This window comes from Xiphophorus maculatus, chromosome 3 (genome assembly GCF_002775205.1).
Source record: "Xiphophorus maculatus strain JP 163 A chromosome 3, X_maculatus-5.0-male, whole genome shotgun sequence".
Taxonomy (NCBI): domain Eukaryota; kingdom Metazoa; phylum Chordata; class Actinopteri; order Cyprinodontiformes; family Poeciliidae; genus Xiphophorus; species Xiphophorus maculatus.
Window position 1 is genome coordinate 556272 of NC_036445.1, and position 23621 is coordinate 579892.

At 47.4% G+C, this 23621-nt stretch overlaps 1 protein-coding gene across 1 annotated transcript; it reads left to right on the forward strand.

The window, feature by feature from the left end:
• Window positions 1-314: 314 nt before the first annotated feature.
• LOC102220834 (copine-4-like) lies at window positions 315-22382 on the forward strand. The gene is made up of 16 exons (XM_005813548.2): window positions 315-459; window positions 3658-3849; window positions 4181-4357; window positions 5338-5409; window positions 5732-5806; window positions 6314-6397; window positions 6628-6717; window positions 7796-7894; window positions 9761-9847; window positions 10316-10375; window positions 14201-14334; window positions 14982-15036; window positions 15308-15359; window positions 17851-17984; window positions 18062-18298; window positions 18481-22382. The coding sequence occupies exons 2-16, from the start codon at window positions 3679-3681 to the stop codon at window positions 18610-18612; spliced, it is 1659 nt and encodes a 552-aa protein (XP_005813605.1). The 5' UTR covers window positions 315-459; window positions 3658-3678; the 3' UTR covers window positions 18613-22382.
• The last annotated feature ends 1239 nt before the right edge of the window (window positions 22383-23621 follow it).

The following is a 23621-nucleotide window of genomic DNA, read 5'->3' on the forward strand; positions in this document are numbered from 1 at the left end:
ATGTCAGGAAGCTTGATGTTCAGAGATTCTCTGGCTTCCATCCATCCGAATGCGATCTGCCTTTTCAGATCATTGCACTGTTTTCTGGCGTGTGTTGCTCAGTTCAACCAGTATGAATACTTCTGGAACGTCCTCATACCTCAGGATGCTTCAGCTCTGATCTGGAGGATGTGTCATGAATAAAAGTTGATTTTGTTTCCGCCGTAAGAAGCTGAAGTTGCTCTTCACGGTGCGCTTCCTGACTCGGCCTGCAGGGGGCGCCGCGGCCCGCTCCTCTCCGGGTTTCCCCGGGTATAAATGCGGGAGGAGCGGCTGCGGAGCGGAGATGCTCTCCAGCAGCCAGAGGAGGAAGAAGAGGAGGATGAGGGTGAAGAAGCGGAGCTGATCTCAGTTCGGAGCCGCTGAGCTGAAACTGGAAACTTCCGCATGTTTTTCTGAAGCTTTTCCTCAACCGAGCAGGTAAAAGAGAGGAAGAGTGTGATGCTGCTGAGGAAGAGTGTGATGCTGCTGAGGAAGAGTGTGATGCTGCTGAGGTTTGGGTCAGAAATCCTGAGCTGATCCGGGTTCTGTCTGCTCTCTGCCGGTCACAGGTTCTGTTTCTGGTTAGTTTCCTCCTGATGCAGGTTAGTTCTTATGGAGAATCCTCAGCTGGTTTCTGTCCTGGTGGATCTGATGATCCTCTCCTGGTGATCCTCAGCTGATGATGATGATGATGATGATGATGATGATGATGATGGTGATGGTGATGATGGTGAAACAACCCAAACTCTTCACATAAAGCAAAATCACAGCTAGCAGTCTGTAGACGGACAGAAGGAAAATGTCCAAAGGTCAGAAAAAAAGCAAGAACTGGATCAAATCGCAGACGGGAAACTTTGAAGAGAAAAACATTTATGAACCAATTAACTTTAGTTTCTTTATGTGTCGATCTGTTGGTTGTTCTGGTGATTTTAGTTCAACAGAAAAAAGTTTGGTTTAATGATGAGAGTTCCTCTGATGGATGGTTGGATGGATGGATGATGGTTGGATGGATAGTTGGATGGATGGATGGTTGGATGGATGGATGGATGGATGGATGATGGTTGGATGGATAGTTGGATGGATGGATGGTTGGATGGATGGATGGATGGATGATGGTTGGATGGATGGATGATGGTTGGATGGATGGATGGATGGATGATTGGATGGATGGATGGATGGATGGATGATGGTTGGATGATTGGATCGATGGATGATGGTTGGATGGATGGATGGATGGATGGATGGATGGATGGATAGTTGGATGGATGGATGGATGATTGGATGGATGATTGGATGGATGGATGGATGGTTGGATGGATAGTTGGATGGATGGATGATGGTTGGATGGATGGATGGATGGATGGATGATTGGATGGATGGATGGATGGATGGATGATTGGATGGTTGGATGGATGGATGGATGGATGGATGATTTGATCGATTGATGATGGTTGGATGAATGGTTGGATTGATAGTTGGATGGATGGTTGGATGTTGGATGGATGGATGATGGATGGATGGATGGATAGTTGGATGGATGGATGGATGGATGGATAGTTGGATGGATGGTTGGATGAATGGATGGATGGATGATGGTTGGATGGATGGATGGATGGATGGATGGATGGATGGATGGATGGATGGATGGATAGTTGGATGGATGGATGGATGGATGGATGGGTGATGGTTGGATGGATGGATGTTGGATGGATGGATGGTTGGACGAACAGTTGGATCATGATAACAGCTGCAGATATTTCGGATCTCTTGGCTCTGGATGAGTCTGTTTCCATAGCAACAGCTGCTGAGGCTGATGGGAGCTGTAGTCCATGGTGTGTTGAGCTTTTTAGAGTTTCCTGAGTTTTTATGTTCTGCTTCATGTTGTATTTTTAAAATCAACCCTCCTTTTATTGGATTTAATTTATTCATAAATGTCACTTCCTGGCAGAAACAACTTCCTGTGCGACTGAAGCTTTAAACCTGTCAGGTGTATGAATAATTCTAATCTGGAAGGTCTGATGGCGGCTTTAAACAGGCGGCAGCCGGACTCAGATGCTCGTCACGTTTATTTGGTGCCATTTGTAAAGCTACAGTCCAAAATTAGCAGCAATAATAAATATTTAACTGGCTAACTAAATAATTAGTTCCAAGCTAAATACTTAATTAGCAAGCTACATATTTAGCTATTTACCTATAGCTAAATATATACAGTGAGCTAAGAACTAGCTCTAGCAAAATATTCTCTTTACCAAGTGAATATTTAGCTAGCTCAGAGTTAAATATTTAGCTAGTATGCAAATTCACTTGTTGATGAGTGTAAGTGGACTACCAAAATAAAAGCTGACTCTGATAGCCAGTACACAAACTTCTGCTAGTGAGACTGACTCCTCCAGTCTTCTGCTTTTATTCTGGAAGTCCACTTCCAGTTATAGGCAAGTGCATTTGTATCTGTATAGTATAGTATTTTGATCTTAGCTAAATATTTAGCTTGCTAACAAAATCTTTAGCTTGGTAACTATTTGTCTTCAAACTATTTATTTAGCTCAAATTAAATATTTAGAAATATGTAGCTAAACATTTTGTTAGCAAGCTGCTTGCTGATGAAGTATGTAGTTTGGAGCTAAATGTTAGCTAAACTTTTACTTTTAAGCTTAATATTTAGTTTGAAACTGTGGCATTTATCAGTGAATGAATAATGTGGTGAAAATATGACTTTTAAAAATGAACCTCCATTTTTTTCCTCCTGTAACAGACTAAATAATTAAGATTATTGCTGTTTATTTCTGACAGTGTAGCTTTATTAACGGCCCGTTACAGCGGTTCTGACTGAAACCGGATCCTGGACAGCCTGTTATCCGAGCCGGGGCCTGGCGGAGGAAGAGGAGGAAACCTGACATTTCCTGCAGGCGGCTCGGTTAATCAGATGATGGTTCGGTTCTGATCCAGATGGATTCAGCTCTGCTTCTGCTGCCTCTGAGCCAATAAAACACTTTACATCTTTACTGAACGATTCGGAACATTGTCACAGTGAAACATTTATGGAACATTTATAAAATTATGAGTTTAACTCTTTTTAGACTTCAAGTAAAAAAGGATCTGTCACTTTGGAAATAAAAAATGTCCAAATAATCTTGGATTTTACGTTTGATCTTATTTTTTTAGAGTTTAAAAAATAAAAATAAAAACATAAATATAGAATTTTCCAAAATTATATGATCTGGCCGTAAAAGAACAACTTGAGAAGCCTGGACATTAAAATATGACAAAAGACATTTTATTTTGGAAAAACGATTTAATTCTTTTCTTAAGTTTCCATTAATTTACTTGAAAATGAACTCAAAATGCTGCGTTTGTGTTCAGCTCCAACAAGTTCACCGGATCATCCGCGCTCGGAGGAAACTGATTAATTGTTAAAACAATCGGTGAATGACGGACTAATCGATTACTGACCTGCAGCCCTGTCCTGTGTTTTCCTGTGAAGGTCGGAGGTCAGTGGCGACCAACAGGGTCGACATGGTAATGTGAAGGTCGGAGGTCATCTCGTTCTGCTTTTCAACATCTTGCTCCGTTTTCCAGATGATTTGACCTCATTTCTGAAACAGGAGGTTCTGACCCACTTCCTGCCTGCGCCTGCAGACTTCCTGTCCCGCCTCCGCCATGAGTGACATCTTGGAGTCGGCGGCCGGCTCTCTGGGTCTGTTCAGCAGCTCCTGCCTCACCAAGGTGGAGTTGCGCCTCACCTGTAAGGGCGTCTCGGACCGGGACGCGCTCTCCAGGCCCGACCCCTGCGTCGTGCTCAACATGCAGTCCCACGGCCGGTGGATGGAGGTGGGTCGCCATGACAACCAGCACCCCATCACGTCGATGGGCCGAGGTCGTCCTCCTGACGTGCCGCCATCTTTGTTTCTGTGTTGATTTGTTATGAGAAAATTTTGAGTTCAGGAGAAAATTCACCAGAAGAAAAAAATTTACTTAAACAGAGTCTGATGAAACTCTGACGTTACATCCTGCAGAACCAGAACATCAGAACCAGAACATCACTCTGTTCTGGTTCTGATGCCTCAGCACCATCTAAGTGCTGCTGGTCCAGCTCCAGAACCATCAGAACCTGACGCGGTTCTGATGGTTCTCACAGGTTTACCTCACTGTGCGTCCACAGGTGGACCGGACGGAGGTGATCCGCAGCTGCGTCAACCCCACCTACTCCAAGGTCTTCACCTTGGACTTTTATTTTGAAGAGGTGCAGCGGCTGCGCTTCGAGCTGTTCGACATCAACAGCCACAACGGGCCGAAGGAGGCCGACTTCCTGGGCTCAGTGGAGTGTACGCTGGGACAGGTGAGTCCAGCTGGGACTAATTATTAGTTATCTTTTGTCTGTAACTTTGCCAACAGCGCCCCCTGTCATCCAGCAGAGGTTTCTGTCAGTCTGAAGCTGCTCTGCAGATTCCATTAAATAAAAACTCAACCAGATGTTAAAGGAAGATCTTTGATTTGGAAAAGATTCGACTCCTGCAGTTTCATTTTCCACCAGGATGATTTCATTTCCTGCAGAGACCAGAGAAAACAGGAGCGGAAAGTCTGGAGACGGTGTGTGTGTGCGTGTGTGTGTGCGTGTGTGTGTGTGTGTGTGTGTGTGCGTGTAAAGATTGTTTTCTTATCAAGAGCATTTATAACCAGGAAAAAATAATCTAGTGTGTGAAAAATTGAGTACCACTAAAGAAACATGTCGTTTCCATGGTGACGGTCGACTGGTCCAGAACCAGAACCAGACCGGGTTCTGGTATTGATGATGTTTCTAAGGGTTAAAGTGTTGGATGGTGATGTCACTGGTTCTGTCAACTATCCCTAGTAACCATAGCAACACTTGTTGCAACACTTTCTGAATGGGCCACAGACTCCAGAAGGTGTTGAGGAAGTGAAGTGGGCGGAGCCAAGAGGGGCGTGGCCAGGTGTGGAGGAGTGAGGCGGTTCAAATTTACTTTTTACTCAAACAAGCAACTAGAGACACAATTACATCAACACTATTGATCAACGCTATCAATCAATGCTAGCCACCAGGGGGCGCCTCTGAGTAGTTTTATACCTGAACCAGACAGAGATAGATGTCAATAAAACTGGAACCAATAGGAAAATTCGCCTGCAGTACCACTGTTCAGCCCACAGAGGGAAGCACTGAGGCATTTGCAGAATTAAACAGATTGAAAGGAAAATGTTAAAATTTGCTCATAAGCATAAAGGCAGGGGCCGATAGGGCTGAGCTGGTGGGAGGGTTGGAACATCCCATAATAATCGTGGTGTGAACCTGTGTGTGTGCAGATCGTCTCTCAGAGGAACCTGACCAAAGCTCTGCTCCGACCTGGAGGAACCGTGGGGAAAACCATCATCACGGTGAGTCCGAGTGCCGAGTGCTGGATCCGTTTCAGCTGGGATCCGGTTCAGATCCGGTTCTGCTTTCAGTCACCTGAACCTGCTCCTTTGGGCCCCGTGTTACTGACTGCTGCTGGTCCCTTAGATCTTCCTGATCTGAATATTCAGTGTTTGTTTTTGACTTAATGACGGTGTCCTCGACTCGTAATCGGCCTCAGATCAAAGGGATGTGTGTGTGCGTGTGTGTGCGTGTGTGTGTGTGTGTGTGTGTGTGTGTGTGTGTGTGTGCGTGTGTGTGTGTGTGTGTGTGTGTGTGTGTGTGTGTGTGTGTGTGTGTGTTCAGATCACAGCAGAAGAGCTGACGGGGAACGATGACTACATCGAGCTCTCCTTCAGTGCCAGGAAGCTGGACGACAAGGTAGCAGCTTCAGTCTCAGATCTGTTTCCCCTGAAGGCTAAGCTAGCTAAAACCAGCGGTGGACACAGCTAGCTAAGAAGTTAGCTGCACTAATCATAAAAATACATTAGCTTGGCTAATGCTAAAGCGCTATGCTAACTCAGCTAAGCTAACACTAAAGCACCAAGCCAGTGCAGTATTTGATGGAAGCTAATGCTAAAGTCCTAAATTCAGCCATGTTGACACCACATGTGTTGAGGAGGAGCTCAAAACAATCCATCCATGTGAATTTTCAAACCTCAACGCAGAGGTCAAACTTTATTCAGATGAAAGTTTACAAAACTTTATCTGGTAAAAGTAATGTAGGGGAAGCTAAGTGTGCTAAATGTTTTCAAAGTTAGCAAAAGCGCTAACATAGAGGTTCTGTTGTGATTCAGAAGGTGTTTCCTGCTGTAGAGAAATGGAGGAAACGTTTCTCTGCAGCAAAATCTCTCTCTGCTGATCTGAGTGTTTCTGGATGTTTCCCAGGACTTTTTCAGTAAATCGGATCCGTTCCTGGAGATCTACAGAGTGAACGACGACGCCACCATGCAGCTCGTCTACAGGACGGAGGTAGTAGATCCACAACAAAATCCAAAAATACCTCATGTTTACAACATCAACATTAATATTCATCAATTTCTGCATTTCAGAAAATGTTTCATTTCCAGTTAATCTGGTTCAGTTTGAGTTAATCTGGTTCAGTTTGAGTTAATCTGGTTCAGTTTGAGTTATTTGAGTTAATCTGGTTCAGTTTGAGTTAATCTGGTTCAGTCTAACGTCTCTGTCTCTGCCCTCCTCAGACGGTCATGAATAATCTGAATCCGGTTTGGAAAACCTTCAAAGTGTCTCTGAACTCGCTCTGCAGCGGAGACCACGACAGGAAGCTGCAGGTAAGACGCCGCCCGTCCCTCAGATGATGATGTCAGCTGATGATGTCACGGTAGCACTTTAGCTAACAGTGACAGGAAAGCCTTCATCTTCCTCTGTCAGTTTGTCTGGAGCCTCATATGTTTTTTTTAACCCAGAGGTCAGGGGTCAGAGGTCAATCTCAAGGGTGTTCCGATGAAACTCTGGACCATAAAGTAACTGGGAGTTTTAGCTGTGAAAACAGATTACTGGGAATTTCCTCGAGCAGCTAGCCTGGTGAGCTAATGTAGCTGGCAAGCTAATTGTTGATAGCAACTGCTAGCCAGCCACATTAGCTCGCTAAGCTAGCTGATTTCCAGCTATGCACATGCGCTTCCCTGCAGGGCAGGTGGCACGCTGAACAAGAACTGACCAGGAAGGGATGTATGGGGTGCCATCAGTGCCTTTACATCAGTGGTGCCCAGAGTGGGTCCTGGAGGCCCGGCATCCTGCACGTTTTATTCTCTCCCTGATACCAACGACCTTCTCAGCAGGTCAATGTTCTTCTTAGTCTGTAATGATCCATCATTGGATCCAGGTGCGTTAAAGCAGGGAGAGACTAAAGCATGCAGGATGTCGGCCCTTAGGGCCCCACTTTGGGCCCCACTGATCTACATCATCAGAAATGAACAGCGGTGGTTATTTAGGAACAAAATGGAGGTTTGTTTTTATTTTCACCGTGTCATTTATTCATTCATAAAGGTTTAGTTATGAACAGTAGAACTAAACTGAGTCGCCTCAGAGCTGTTCACACAGCGCTGCATTGCAGAGAGATCATGGAAAGTCGAGTGGAAGGAAAAACTCTAAAAAATCTAACAGTTGTTGAGCAACGTTACCATGGTGACGGATTTTCAGAGACAACCAGACAAAAGCTGTACCTCCAAACCGTTTGGTTCTGTGCCCCAGTGATAAAACCACAACTATTTGAATTTAATCTTAGAAACTGTTTTTACAGAAACCGGGCCAAGTGATTCTGATTTGGGTCAGAACCACTTGGCCCGGTTTCTGACCCGGTATCGGAACCAGGCCGGGTCTCCAGTCTGCTCTGTGTTCTGGTTCCAGTGCACCGTGTGGGACTGGGACTCCAACGGGAAACATGATTACATCGGAGAGTTCGAGGCATCCTTCAAGGAGATGAGAGGCGCCATCGACGGCAGACAGGTGAGACCGCCACGTCCAGGTCAGAGGTCATCTGCTGCTGGAGCTCAGAAAAACACAGAAACATGTAGATCAGTGGAGCCCAAAGTGGGTCCCTAAGGGCCGACATCCTGCATGCTTTAGTCTCTCCCTGCTTTAACGCACCTGGATCCAATGATGGATCATTAGAGAATAAGAAGAACATTGACCTGCTGAGAAGGTCGTTGGTACCAGGGAGAGAATAAAACGTGCAGGATGCCGGGCCTCCAGGACCCACTCTGGGCACCACTGGTCTAGATGAACAAACTCCAGCTTGAAGCCCAGTGTGTGTGTGTGTCTCTGTGTGTGTGGTTGTACTTTCTGCTGTTTCTCCTTCAGCAACACGATCAATTTACCAACTGAGTGTCAGACTGAGGGACACCACGACCCAAATGCTGTAACACACACAGTGCCACACACACACACCATGCCACACACACACACCATGCCACACACACACCGTGACACACACACACCGTGACACACACACACCGTGACACACACACACCGTGACACACACACACCGTGACACACACTGTCGGCGAGGCTCAGCAGGTCGGTGTCTTACAGAAATCTTTTCTGTCGGCTCTCAGCGTCGCTGCTGCAGGTTTGTGTTTTTCTCTAAACGCCGGAGCTCAGGAACTTCCTCCATGTCTGCAGGGTTTCAGTTCGAAGGGTCCTGAATGATCTGGATGCAGGTTACTGGTTTCAACCGGTTACTGGTTTCAACTGGGAGGAGTCTGATGGTGACGATGGGAATCTGGCTGACAGAACAGGAAGAGGAAACAGGAAAATGGCTGAAGCCAAAAATGATCATAAAAGTTTCAACATTTATCTTTTTTAATGTTCTTCATAATTTGTTGCATTTCTGCAGGTTTTCTTCAAACCCTTAATGAATGAAGTGACATTTTCTATTTCTCATAGGTTGTTAGATTCAGACAAACAGGCCTGGTTCTCCTGAAGGTCGGTGTGAACAGGAAGTGACCCAGAAGGACCTTTGATGTTCACATGGTTCTGCTCTCTGAGGGTCGGCTGTAAATCTGGATTTATGTCATTATTACAGCAGGAAGAGATCCGACCAATCATTCAGAAACAGAGTCCAGATTCTTCTGGATGTTTCCTCCGCTGAGCTCTGGACCGGACCCGGTCCTGCCAGCTTGCAGGCGCTCTGCCGCTGGTTTCCTTGGAAACACGACAGGATCCCTGAGCAGGAGAACGACCCGGCTCCTTACCGGACCTCTTCAGATTAATGAACCCTGAAGTGGGCTGGCAGAGTCCTGACTGCCGAACCTCTAGGGAGGCAGTGGGTGACGGGGCGACTGCCAGAGGAGCCGCCGCGCCGCCGCGCCGCCGCGCCGCCGCGCCGCCGCTGGGATTTACCTGCTTCCTGTCAGCTGGCCGTTCGACTCTGAACTACAAATCCCCCGACCCGTTCCTCTGTGCCGGAACGAAGCTGAAGCTGGTTTCCGATTCCAGCTCCTAACCCTCCTGACTCAGATAGAGCCGCAGGCTAAGTGCCGGGCTGGGCAGCTGGCGGCGACCTCAGGGCGGTAACCGCTGCTGGATGTGGGCGACGCTTCCTCATGTACCTTGAATTCACAGTAAAACGACATGAAGCTTGTGGGTCAGTGGTTCTAGGGGTGTGAATACTTTACTGACTGAACTTATTGGATAAATGATGTGAACACAGTCAAACATCTGAACTGTTCGCCAATGAAAGCATGAATCGTTCGTTCAGACGGATCCGTGGTGACGTCGAGTCAATGAAATAAAACGGGTCAAAGATCCAGAGCAGAACCTTCCAGAGGTCTGAGTGACGCTCCTGTTTCCTGTTTCCTGTTTGTGTTCCAGGTCCAGTGGCCGTGCATGAATCCCAAATACAGAACCAAGAAGAAGAACTACAAGAACTCTGGGATCGTCATCCTGAACCAGTGCAAGGTGAATTCTGCTCCAGAGGTCCGGTTCTGTCACAGCACACTGGGCCGGAGCCGCTCCGCCTGCTGACCCAAACAGAGCAGAACAGAACCGAACAGAACAGAACCGAGCAGAACCAACAGAACAGAACCGAACAGATCCCAGAGGAGTTCTGTTCTCTTCCAGACTGAAACCTCTGAATTTATTTTGTTAGTTTAGGTCAGAACCGATGTCCAGTCCAGAACCTTTGGTCGTTCTGGTATCGGTTTCAGATCATATTTCTGGTTCTGAACAAAAATTATTTTTAGTTTTGCTGTTTCCATGTCTGAACTCTTCTTCTGCTCTTTTAATTATTCAGTCTTTATTTTTCTGACTGTCTTCATCCTGATTAGAAACTCTTCGCCTGCAGCGCCTGCTCTGATTGGCTGCCGTCTGATCAGCTGACGGCGAAGCTTCAGTGATTCACGACGGAGTTTCTGTTTTCTGTCTCAGATCATCAAGATGCATTCCTTCCTGGATTACATCATGGGCGGCTGTCAGATACAGTTCACTGTAAGAGCACACACACACACACATTTACCCACCCCCACCCCCCCCCCCACACACACACACACACACACACACACTCCCCTCTGCAGACGTCAAGACCCAGAAAATTTTCTCCAGAGATCTCAGAATTTCACAAAGGTCAGATCCGGATCAGTGTCCCGCTTCTCATTGCTGTCTGGGTCTGCCTGACGTTGCCATGGCAACAGTAACCAGGACAACTGCACTGGCAGCCTCCGTGTCCCAGTTAGAGCTTTACTGGCTCTAACTGCTCCAGTGGAGCCAGAAGCAGACAGGCTGGGTCCAGTTTGACTCGTCTGGCTCTGATCAGACGGCCATTGGGCGTTCGGGTCATTGGGCAGTCGGGTCATTGGGCAGTCGGGTCATTGGGTGTTCGGGCGGTCGGGTCATTGGGCGGTCAGGTCATTGGGCAGTCGGGTCATTGGGCGTTCGGGCGGTCGGGTCATTGGGCGTTCGGGCGGTCGGGTCATTGGGCGGTCAGGTCATTGGGCAGTCGGGTCATTGGGCGTTCGGGTCATTGGGCGTTCGGGTCATTGGGCAGTCGGGTCATTGGGTGTTCGGGCGGTCGGGTCATTGGGCGGTCGGGTCATTGGGCAGTCGGGTCATTGGGCGTTCGGGTGGTCGGGTCATTGGGCGTTCGGGCGGTCGGGTCATTGGGCGGTCAGGTCATTGGGCAGTCGGGTCATTGGGCGTTCGGGCGGTCGGGTCATTGGGCGTTCGGGTCATTGGGCGGTCGGGTCATTGGGCGTTCGGGTCATTGGGCAGTCGGGTCATTGGGTGTTCGGGCGTTCGGGTCATTGGGCAGTCGGGTCATTGGGCAGTCGGGTCATTGGGTGTTCGGGCGGTCGGGTCATTGTGCAGTCGGGTCATTGGGCGTTCGGGTCATTGGGCGTTCGGGTCATTGGGCAGTCGGGTCATTGGGCAGTCGGGTCATTGGGTGTTCGGGCGGTCGGGTCATTGGGCGGTCGGGTCATTGGGCAGTCGGGTCATTGGGCGTTCGGGTCATTGGGCGGTCGGGTCATTGGGCAGTCGGGTCATTGGGCGTTCGGGCGGTCGGGTCATTGGGCGTTCGGGTCATTGGGCGTTCGGGTCATTGGGCGGTGGGGTCATTGGGCGGTGGGGTCATTGGGCGTTCGGGTCATTGGGCGGTCGGGTCATTGGGCGGTCGGGTCATTGGGCGTTCGGGTCATTGGGCGGTCGGGTCATTGGGCGTTCGGGTCATTGGGCAGTCGGGTCATTGGGCGTTCGGGCGGTCGGGTCATTGGGCGGTCAGGTCATTGGGCAGTCGGGTCATTGGGCGTTCGGGCGGTCGGGTCATTGGGCGTTCGGGTCATTGGGCGTTCGGGTCATTGGGTGTTCGGGCGGTCGGGTCATTGGGCGTTCGGGTCATTGGGCAGTCGGGTCATTGGGTGTTCGGGCGGTCGGGTCATTGGGCAGTCGGGTCATTGGGTGTTCGGGCGGTCGGGTCATTGGGCAGTTGGGTCATTGGGCGTTCGGGTCATTGGGCGTTCGGGTCATTGGGCAGTCGGGTCATTGGGCAGTCGGGTCATTGGGTGTTCGGGCGGTCAGGTCATTGGGCGGTCGGGTCATTGGGCAGTCGGGTCATTGGGCGTTCGGGTCATTGGGCGGTCGGGTCATTGGGCAGTCGGGTCATTGGGCGTTCGGGCGGTCGGGTCATTGGGCGTTCGGGTCATTGGGCGGTCGAGTCATTGGGCGGTGGGGTCATTGGGCGGTCGGGTCATTGGGCGGTCGGGTCATTGGGCGTTCGGGTCATTGGGCGGTCGGGTCATTGGGCGTTCGGATCATTGGGCGGTGGGGTCATTGGGCGGTCGGGTCATTGGGCGGTCGGGTCATTGGGCAGTCGGGCGTTCGGGTCATTGGGCGTTCGGGTCATTGGGCGTTCGGGTCATTGGGCGTTCGGGTCATTGGGCGGTCGGGTCATTGGGCGGTCGGGTAATTGGACGGTCGGGTCATTGGGCGGTCGGGTCATTGGGCGGTCGGGTCATTGGGCGTTCGGGTCATTGGGCGGTCGGGTCATTGGGCGGTCGGGTCATTGGGCAGTCGGGTCATTGGGCAGTCAGGCGGTCGGGTCATTGGGCGTTCGGATCATTGGGCGTTCGGGTCATTGGGCAGTCGGGCGGTCGGGTCATTGGGCGTTCGGGTCATTGGGCATTCGGGTCATTGGGCAGTCGGGTCATTGGGCGTTCGGGTCATTGGGCGTTCGGGTCATTGGGCGTTCGGGTCATTGGGCGTTCGGGTCATTGGGCGTTCGGGCGGTCGGGTCATTGGGCGGTCGGGTCATTGGGCGTTCGGGTCATTGGGCATTCGGGTCATTGGGCAGTCGGGTCATTGGGCGTTCGGGTCATTGGGCGTTCGGGTCATTGGGCGGTCGGGTCATTGGGCGTTCGGGTCATTGGGCGTTCGGGTCATTGGGCGTTCGGGCGGTCGGGTCATTGGGCGTTCGGGTCATTGGGCAGTCGGGTCATTGGGCGTTCGGGTCATTGGGCGTTCGGGTCATTGGGCGGTCGGGTCATTGGGCGTTCGGGTCATTGGGCAGTCGGGTCATTGGGTGTTCGGGCGGTCGGGTCATTGGGCAGTCGGGTCATTGGGCGTTCGGGTCATTGGGCGGTCAGGCGTTCGGGCCGCTGCCTGTAAGGCTACAGAAACCAACAGAAATCGTTTGGGTTATTCAGCCTGTCATTACAGAAAAACACGGAGTTCATGTTTCAACGTCACATTTTCACAGTTTTATTCGTTCATCTGTAAATGTCACCATTTCAAACTAAATGTTTAGTTAGCAAGTTAAATATAAGGCTAAATATTTAGCTAATGTTAATTCGCTTGTGGAAGTGGATTACCAAAATAAAAGCTTGACCTTCTAAATGTCTTTCCAAACTCCTGATTTCAAACATCTTCATCTTCGTTTCTTTTGTTGAACTTTCAGCTTAAAATAAAAAATGATCCATTTTAAGGCTAACAGACGTTTAACATCAGCAGATGTCACACACAAGACCCAGCTTTAATTTTGATAGTCTATTTCTGCTTATTGGCAACGGAATTTACGTAACTAAATATTGAGTTGGAAGCGTAATATGCAGCTGGTGTTGAGAATAAATAATTGTGTGTTTTCTTCTGTCTGTTTCAGCTCGTTGCATGCTTGTATGCACATAGGAACGCCCTCTTTAGGGCGCAGCTTCAATTGAGGCTAACAAAGAGAATTACAAACTGCAGTTTGGCGCCATTTTGCTCTGTTAGCTCCCAGCGGTAGCATGTCAGATGGACCAGCTGTATTTTGGTTTTTGGTCATGAATTCAACTCACTGACTCTTCAAACTTATACATCAAGAACTCGGCATGGAGAACGGACGATTCTCCACACCGGCTCACAGCTAAATAGTTATCAAGTTAAACATTAAATAGTCCCTGTGTTAGCTTAATTTGGAGCTGAATATTTAGCTGGCTAGCTTAGTCTTTAGTTTGAAGCATGATGTTTATGAATGGATGAATAACATGGTGAACAAAGTGAAGCTTACGCTACATAACTGATAACTTTGTAACTTTACAAGCGGCGGCTAAGGACCAGGACCGGAATCCAGTACTGGAACTGGAACCAGAACCAGTACTGGAATCCGGAACTGGAACCAGGACCAAGATCAGAACCAGAACCAGCTTTTTTATGTGGCAGCAGCTTCCTGTCGTCTTCAGAGGAAACTTCCTGATTTTCTCAGCTTCTGTGACTGACGCTTCCTTTGTGATCGTCATGGAAACATCTTCCCGGTTGGTAGCCTCTGATTGGCCGTTTCCTCTGCAGGTGGCCATCGACTTCACGGCGTCTAACGGTGACCCGCGGAACAGCTGCTCCCTGCACTACATCCACCCCTTCCAGCCCAACGAGTATCTGAAGGCGCTGGTGGCCGTGGGCGAGATCTGCCAGGACTACGACAGGTGGGTCAGAACCGGCGGTGCCGCTCGGCCCGCTACAGTCTCAGACCGTCAGGCTGGGCTCTCAGAATCCCCTCTGGACAGTTCACTGAGATTATAACATCATGAAAATAATCTGATGGTTTCAATTCCAGATTCTGTCATTTCTACAAGCTTAAAAAGTTTCGTTATCAATTCATTTCAGCAAAAGCCAGGTGAAGACTGTTGTGCTAAAAGGACTTAGCATATCACCGAAGATATGCTAACCTAAAGTAGCATCTCAACGCTAACATGTAGCTGCTAATGCTAATGTTAACATCCACAGTCCAGATTTCTAAAGAAGCTCCATGAATGATCAGAGAAACTCTGGAAAGATGAATTTTGCTCCAATCTGTGAAGAATCTGAAGATTAAAAACTATAAATAACTTTGATGTTGACCTCATATTATTATAGTTTGGAAATTATTTGACTTCATTCATTTTCATTTATCCTGAGAAACTTGAGAAGAAATTCCAGATGTTGGAAACAGAAATGTGACTAAATCAGATTCTGATGGGCTTTTGTCCTGAACAGGAAGTAGCCTCCCCTCAGCCAATCAGAGTCTGTTCCTGAACAGGAAGTAGCCTCCCCTCAGCCAATCAGAGTGTATCTCTGTCTCCTCTCTCTTCAGTGATAAAATGTTCCCAGCGTTTGGCTTCGGAGCCCGGATCCCTCCAGACTTCAAGGTAACGACCCGCCGGGCCATCCCAGCATGCACTCTGCTCAGAGAGGTTGCTGCTGCATGTCTAGCAGCGCCCCCTGCTGACCTCATTTCCCTTCCCATGATGCATTCTGATCAGCAGGAAACTGATCTGCTCCGCTTTTGGTCCAGGCCATTACTTCAGATCTGAATGATCAGAACCAATAAACCCACAGCCGATGATGATGAAGAAAGTGAGCTCTCATCTTCCTCTCTTGTTCAATCAAAGATCAAACGCAGCTTCCTGTTTCCTGCAGGTTTCCCACGACTTCGCTGTGAATTTCAACAAGGACAACCCGGAGTGTGCTGGTAGGTTCTGCTCTCCGATTGGTCCAAACGGCAGAGAGGAACGGTTCTGCTCTCCGATTGGTCCAAACGGCAGAGAGGAACGGTTCTGCTCTCTGACTAAACTAAATCCTGCCCAAAAACTAAATAATTGCCCACAAATTAAAGTCCTGTTTTTAAAACAAAATTCTGACCTGATTCGTCATTCATTCAAATTTCTGTTTCCATGACAACATGCTCTTAACTGAAGTGAGTATTCCAGAAAGAGCAGAAGAAGAAGAGTGGCCTGGTCCTTCCTCTCCTCACTGACTATTGATCAGATTGATCAGCGGTGGCTTTGATCCGCTGATTGATCCTCCTGCTGTCTGCTGACCTCCAGCATGAAGTTTCTTCTCCATCTGCGTCATTTTAATCTCAGGCAGCAAACACGAGCTGCAGCGTGATCGTATCTGAGTTAAAACAAATCAAACCCTGAGGACCTGAGCTCCCGGCCCGCTCCGGGGTTAGCAGGAACCTCCTCCTTCTCTAACCTGACCGAGGCAAACTGAAACGGTAACCTGTAAGAACTACAACGCTCTAGAAAGGATGGGCTAGCATTAGCATTGGATAAACCAGCAACTAGCCTGCTAGGCTGGTCAACCGTGACTCTAACTTTGTTCTTTAAAGGAAACTTTATCTAAGACAAAAGCCTAATCAGCAGTGATGGAATAGTTACTTTGAAAAAGTAACTTTAATCGGATTACTGATTATTCCTAGAAAAAGTAACTTGGATAACTGAGTACTTGATTTGTAAAGTAACTAAGTTACATTAAAAGCTACTTTTTTAGTTACCATCAGCAGCTGCCAACAACACTTTGCCTCCTGTGAAAATGACATTGATCTTTGCCAAAACTTAATTGTTAGCTATTTTATAATGTAACATCAACAATGTGTCTCCACTGATAAGGTTGAACTGAAGGGGAGATTGTTTAATGGTTACAACAGTACAAAAAAACTTTAGTAATTTTGTTTGTTTTTGTGTTTCTATTGTCTAGAAAACTATAAATAGGATTTTAAAGCCCCCCGTCTGCCCCCAGCCTCCAGGTTGTGCGTTACGGCCCTGTGTTTGGTGTCACACAGAGCTCCTCCTGCAGCTCAGCTGGCTGCACAGATTAGTGACACGTATCTTAATATTAATAATTAAAATGGCGTTTAGTTGCACAACTTTATGGACTCGTTCATTCGTGGCTGTTTTCACGTTTCTTACTCTGTTCATATTAGTCTCCATGTTTGCAGTTTTCTGGAGCGCAAAGTGGAGCCCGACGTCATTCACAGGTCATATATTAACTTGACATTAACAAAGACACAGCGGGACGGATCATCTGGGAAATGATGGACAGGGAGAGCCTGACTAAAACTACCTGGAGGTTGGACACATTCTGGGGTTTATCGTGTCTCTGCTTATTTCCAAGCCCAGATGAGCAACTTCACGTTCAAAAACAGCCCAAAAAGGCGAAACCCGCGACTCGTTAAATTTGTTAGCGACTTTAAAAAAGAAACAAGCCCAAAGCCGTTTATAATAATCGGACTTGGCAACAGAAACTCAAAATAGTTCCTGTTTTTCCACCAACAAAATATGCATCTCACTCCTCCTTCAATTGTTTACGTTTCTGTCGCTGCGGATACTGTCGCATAGAAACGCCGATCACTCGACAAGACGCGTAGAGGAAATACAATGAAATTTAAAAAGAAAATAGTAACGTAAATATAATTTGCGAGGTTTGGTTTATATTTGAATGTGCAAAAGAGAAGAGCCAGATAAAATCTAGGTGTGTTTCAGTAATTGGTGTGAAACTGAGGAACGAATTGAATTATGATTGTAAGTTATGTCCTTTCTTGGTGAACTTTAAAAGAGCTTTAAAATGTAAAATGATAAAATCTTAGGCTGTTATGTAGATTTATATATGTATTGTGAAGATATGCTGGTAGGTTGTAAGGTATGAAAACAGGGAAGGCAAGAATAAACTTTGCTTCGGTAAACTGGGTTTGTTTATTGTTGTTTTTTTCTTTTGTTGTTTAATGTGGACAATTTACGAAAATAAAGCGATAAGCTAAACTAAACTTCCAGTGGGTGACCAGCTTACACATGCTAGTTGTTAGCATATTTAATGCTAGCATTAGTGAGTAGCCTCCTTCTCATTTTCCAATGCCAGCCTGTCATTAATCCTGACTCAGATCAGTAGCTAGCTTGAGAATGGACATAGCCTCCCGCTACTAGGAAGTAGCCACTGCTGGATGGACACTAGTCTTAATTTTGCTGCTGATCCTGCGCCACAAACAACAAGGAATATGAGCTTCACTATTTAAAAGTTTTGTTGCATTTTTCTCTTTATGTGTAGAAAGTTCTCAAATTTCCTGTTATATTTAAGTAAAATTATAAATGTTCACTTCTAAAATATGTTTCTTTTGCGTATTAACATCTGAAGTTATTGGACTGACTGGCTCAGTGTAAGCGGTTCCTTTTGGACCTGCTCAGGTATCCAGGGTGTGGTGGAGGCGTACCAAGCCTGCCTACCCAAGCTGCAGCTCTACGGCCCCACCAACATCGCCCCCATCATCCAGAAGGTTGCCAAGTCCGCCTCGCAGGAGGTCCACACCAAAGAGGCCATGGTGAGACGCTGCCTTCAGGAACCTTCAGGAACCTTCAGTTCCCTCCGATCTAAACTGACCTGAACTTCCTGCTCCAGCAATACTTCATTCTGCTGATCCTGACTGACGGCGTCATCACCGACATGGCCGACACCAGGGAAGCCATCGTCCAGGCCTCCTATCTTCCGATGTCCATCATCATCGTCGGGATAGGGAACGCTGACTTCGGTGACATGCAGATGCTGGATGGGGATGACGGGATCCTGCGGTCGCCCAAAGGAGAACCCGTCCTCCGGGACATCGTCCAGTTTGTCCCCTTTCGCAACTTTAAACATGTGAGTTTCAGAGAACCAGAGGATATTCATAAAAACTCTTTTTGAGACTCATTATGCCTTATTGCTCAGTTCCAGACATGTTAGAGTACCTTTTGGACTGAAGAAGTTTTGTTTCTGGAAAACTGACTAGTGCCAGGAGTTCATATCAGACAACATTTTGTTTCCTCTTGTGTCCTCTCCAGGCCTCTCCGGCTGCTCTGGCTAAGAGCGTCTTAGCAGAAGTGCCCAACCAGGTGGTTGACTACTACAACAGCAAGGGCATCAAGCCCAAAGTGCCCAGTGAATACCAGTCTTCCAGGCCGTTCGGCCCCTGAACCTCAGCACCACAGCAGACCAACCTCACAAAATGTTTACTGTCTTGTGTTTTTTTTGTCAAAGCGGATGCTAAAGATGATACACGCAGTATTTACCCATGAGGCATTGGGGCCATCTATCCTTGAACCAGTTGGCCTTCACAGTTTTGTTCTGAGGGACCAAATCTAGGAACCCCTTGTTTCCTGCTTTTGCTGCTGCTAGTTTAGAACTTTTAATGATGTCATCAACTGAAACATTTGCTGCCTTTCATATCAAATAATAATTCCCAACGGCAACCCCCTTAAGCTACACTCGTCTTCCTCTCTGGATGAAGGTGGAGATGCTTTTCAGGCCTTATCGTTGATCAGAGAGCTGCTGTTCTCCTGGTAACTGCTGAAGATCATAAGACCTGTAGATCCAAAGTCCATCTGGTCCACCCTAGATAGGCATCTGAAAGGTTCAGTCAACATTTCCATTGATCATTTACTTGTTGAGAAGAAACCTCAGTGCATTGACAGCAAGAGGTTTTGACATCCCAGAACCAAGAACATAGTTGAACAAAGAATAGGCAGTTGAACCTTCAGAAGGAGCAGTTTGGTTTCCGTCCTGGCCAGGGAACACTGGACCAGCTCTACGCCCTCCGCAGGAGCTCAAGGGCTTATGGGAGTTTGCCCAACTGGCCCACATTTGTTTCGTTGAGCTGGAGAAGGCGTTCAACCGTGTCCCTCATGGGCACCCGTAGGGGTCCCCCACGAGTACAAAATCCAGGGTCCTTTATTAGGGATTCTCTGTACAGGCATCACTGACACTGAACCAGACCTGTTTCTGGTGCATGTTGAACTCCGGTGTGGCTGCCATTTATCACCAGTCCTGTTCATGAAGGGCTTGACATGTGGGAGGCGACGTCGCTCCTTCTCCATTTATTTCCTGTGGAACTTGCGCAATGAGGTGACAATCACTTGCACTCGTCCAGAGAAATTTGTGCAATGGAAACAAGTAGACATGTACACCTGGGCTTTTTGCTACCGTTGCTGTCATATTCCTCACATTGAGCCCATAACTTGTATGGACAGGATTTGTAGGCGTAGCCGAGTGTTGGGAAGGTCTAGTTTGTTAATCGGTGGATTTTGTTCCTTGTTTTATACGAATGATGTGGTTCTGCTGGCTCTTTCTGGCCTGGAGCTACAGAATGCACAGGGATGGTTCACAGCCAAGTGTGAGGCAGCTGGAAGTCTGAGACAATGGTTGGATCAGTTTGGCTTCTCCAGGTTGGAGGGACGTTCCTCCCTCAAATGGAGGAGTTCATCCATCTTGTGGTCTTGTTCATCAGTAAAGGGAGGATGGATACGGAGATTGATAGACAAATCAGTGCAGCTGCAGTGCGGACTCTGCACGGGTCCACTGCGGTGAGGACAGAACTGAGTCAAAAAGCAAGACTTTCCATTTACCGGTTGGTCTACAGACCAACCCTGACTCTGCACAGTTGGAGAAATCCTGGCTCTTCTTTACTTACAAGTCATCACAACCACGATGACCAGAAAGTCAAACACATTCCTCAGAGTTTTGTTGTTTTTTTGTAAGTTGGTGTTGGTTCTGTTCAGTATGCCGGTCCGGTGGAAGCTGATGGCAGAAGCTGTGACAGGTCAGAGGTTTCAGAAATGACATGTTGGGTACTTGTAGCGTCTTGTCTGATGGATTTGACCAGAATCAGCACTGGACCTTGGGATCAGTGGACTTTCAGAGGACATGCCTGCAGGATCGTTGGATGGTTGAACTGTTTCTGAGGTCAGGAGGCCATGACATCATCCACTTCCTTTGAGCCAGCTGGACATGCCACTTCTACAGGAAGTTATTGACCATCAGGTGTCAAGCTCCGCTACAATTGGTATGACGTCACCATGTCGGTCCTGAAACTGTGGAAAACAACCTCTGTGGCATCTTCACATGAATCTATGTAGGATCATAGATTCATTCATACTGGCTTCTCCAGCTGAGAAAGTCTTTGCAGTCACCAGCTGGTAGAACCTCCTGCTCCCTTTAGAGGTTCACAGGTGACTGTGTCTCACCTGCTTCATCAGATTCTCCTTCCTGGTTTCTCCAAATTCAGCCTTCACCTTGCTAGATCACTGCCTGTTGCTGTTGCTGGTTGACCTCCTCTACCTTCAGGACTTGAACTCCTTCAAAAGAAGGAGCTCAGAGCAGATCCCTGATGTATCCCACCCGAACCTGTGTGGCACTACCTCACACCTCACCACAGTGTCTCTGTCCTCACTTCCTCATCCAGGACCTCACTTCCTGTCTCGGATCTTCTCTATGGTTCTTCAGACCTTTAACACCAAACATCTCACCTGTAGAGCTTTTCCAGGGACCTTCAATCACCCTGTAATTTGCACAGTGTAGCTGGATTAGCTCAGCGTGAATCAGGAAGTTCTCATCACAGTTTTCATCCTTTGGAGATTCTGCAAATGACTCATCAGGTCAACGGGCTCCATGAGGTCCGTCAGCTTGGTGACTTTTGCTTTTTGGACCGAACCAGTCCAAGTATTCCAGAGCTTGTAGGATAAACACACCGTTTGCATCTGACTCTTTACACTCTGATACGACTGGACTCGCAAGATCGATTATTCATGCCAGAGTAAGTATCGGTCTTAGTCAGGCACTTGGAGATACACTCACAGGGAAATGCTAGCGATCTGTGAAGCCCTGTTATCTTTAACGTGTCTCTGTACATCATCTGATCTGATGTTTTGGTCTTCAACTGTCAGACCTCAGGACTATTTTGGTCGGAACTAATTAGCAATTTGACAGGAACATCATGAGTACAATAGGAGGTGTAAAACAATAGCCACACAAATACCAACTAAAATCTTTTACTATCAAAAACCATAATGTGCTTCTGTATGTTTGGAGCTGAAACTCTGATCTTTTCTGACCTTTCTAAGTGTTGACGTTGGCAAGACTTCCGGTTCAAACTCTGGTCTGAGTAATCGATCTGACCAGTCCAGTGGTCCGTAGACCGGCCGTCGAGTCAGAGGCTTTCTGACAGGAAAACTCAGATCAGACATTGAAAAGTTGGATGCAAGCAGTGTGTTGTGGCTGTCATCCTCCTGTAGCAGGAACATTTTGGAGGAAACATCATGAGGTTTTTGTCATGCTGCCCCAGTTCAGGGTCAGACTTTAGTCGTGTGCAAAAATACTAAGTGCAGCACCTTGAGCATCCGCTGTGCATGCAGGGCCGACGACGGCTGAGAGCAGAAGAAAAGCACACAAACACAACGTGACCAATGCAAGCGCCTCCTCCCTGCAGACAGCATGCCGAGCAGGGAGGCAGTCGATGAAGGAATGTATGAACCCTTCCCAACTCTCCCTGCTGTTTTTATAAGACTGTGTTGATGTTTTGCTAAACTTTCGTAAAGTTCGTATATTACAAAGCATTTTGCAGATGAAGAGCTGCCTTCAGAGACGTTTGCATCCTCCACTGTTCCCCTTTTCTAAAACACTGAGGCAGATGCATGGCGTGTTGTTTTGCATGCAGATGTCCATGCAGGACCTGCTGGTCTCTGCGCTTCCTGGTAGTTTTCTTGCTAGTGAGTAAATATGAGGTAATAACAATGTTTACAGTGACGAGCCCTCTGTTCTCCAGCATGTGAGTAGATTTAAAAGCACAAACTGAGTATCTCTGCAGAAACCTTCTGTTGGACTTCATTCATTCTGTCTCTGTGCTCCACCAGGTCCGTTTACCAGCTCCAGAACCCGACCAGAACCCTCAGTGTAAATTACCTTGAGAAATAATGAGATTTGGTTCTATAAAAACAGCTTTAATGCTGGAAAATGATCAAATGTTACAAGCCACACATGTTGTACAAACGGATCAGAACCAGAGTGGAAACACTGAGCTCACCTGCTGGTCAGAACCAGGTGAGGAAAAGACTGGAGAGTTTAGCTTTTATTCTCCTCAGTTTGTTCCCAGTCTAATCAGTTTCAGGCTGTTTATGACTGTCACACATCAACATGGTTATGTAAGCTGCAGCGTGTGAGTGTAAGCAGATAGAAGAGGCCAAAAGAGATGGAGGAAAAGACAGAATCCACAACACTTCTGTCCGTCCTCATGTCTCTGTTTGACTGAAACAAGTTCAGATTGGATCATTTTTTATCTCAAAAAATTCCCACATTTATTTACATCATCAGTTCATGAAAATTGACTCTTTCTAAGCCAGGGGTTCACAAACTTTTCAACTTTTAGCCCCCCAAAATAGTGCCAGAGTGCTGACCACTGATAGGTGACCTGGTGACTCCATTACATTATTCATCTGTATTTATTAATGGATCTGTTTTTGAAAAATGAGATTTTTATCATTTGACTACATCATTTAGAACAGGGCTGTCAAACTAACTTTCCTTTAGTTAGGGGGGATGGAGGAAGCCCCCCATGTGTCCAGATGTCGTCCCACAGACTCCATATTTTTGCAAATGCTTGTTAAAAATGATTTTGACCATAACTTTATGCAGAAAAGCAATAAGAGGTTGAAACAGCCAGGGTGTGAATACTTCCTGTGAAGCAGCGCTGAGTCAGTGTCAGGGTGTGAATACTTTAAAAGCTTGTATCTGCTGATCAGAAATGTTGTTTTTCTCCCGTACTTTTTCATGTTAGTGATTATTTTCTGTTCTGTTTTGGACGCTGGAATCAAAGATGGAGGACAGGCGCTGAGTCACCTGCCTCTTCTTCATGTCAACCTGCGAAACAAAAACACCGTAATAAAACCTTCATCACACAGCAGTGAGGGAGTGGTTCATTAACGGCTGCTGAAGCAGAGACAGTCTTCCGGTTCTGGTTCTGGTTCGGCTTCCGGTCGCGCTCTGACGTCCTGCGGGGTTTCCCAGCCAGCAGCAGCAGGGTTCACAGCGCTGGGCTGATTGGAGGCGTAACGGATGGAAGAGACGAAGAAGAAAAGCTAACATCGGAAAAACATCCAGACCTTCAGGAGAAAACCGCTCAGCTTCCTGTTCCACACATCTGCTGATAAAATCA

Coding starts and splice junctions, on each gene's coding strand:
- LOC102220834 (XM_005813548.2), top strand. CDS start 3,679: ATGAGTGACATCTTGGAGTCGGCGGCCGGCTCTCTGGGTCTGTTCAGC. Junction 5,410..5,731: donor TGGGGAAAACCATCATCACG/GTGAGTCCGAGT, acceptor GTGTGTGTTCAG/ATCACAGCAGAAGAGCTGAC. Junction 5,807..6,313: donor CCAGGAAGCTGGACGACAAG/GTAGCAGCTTCA, acceptor GATGTTTCCCAG/GACTTTTTCAGTAAATCGGA.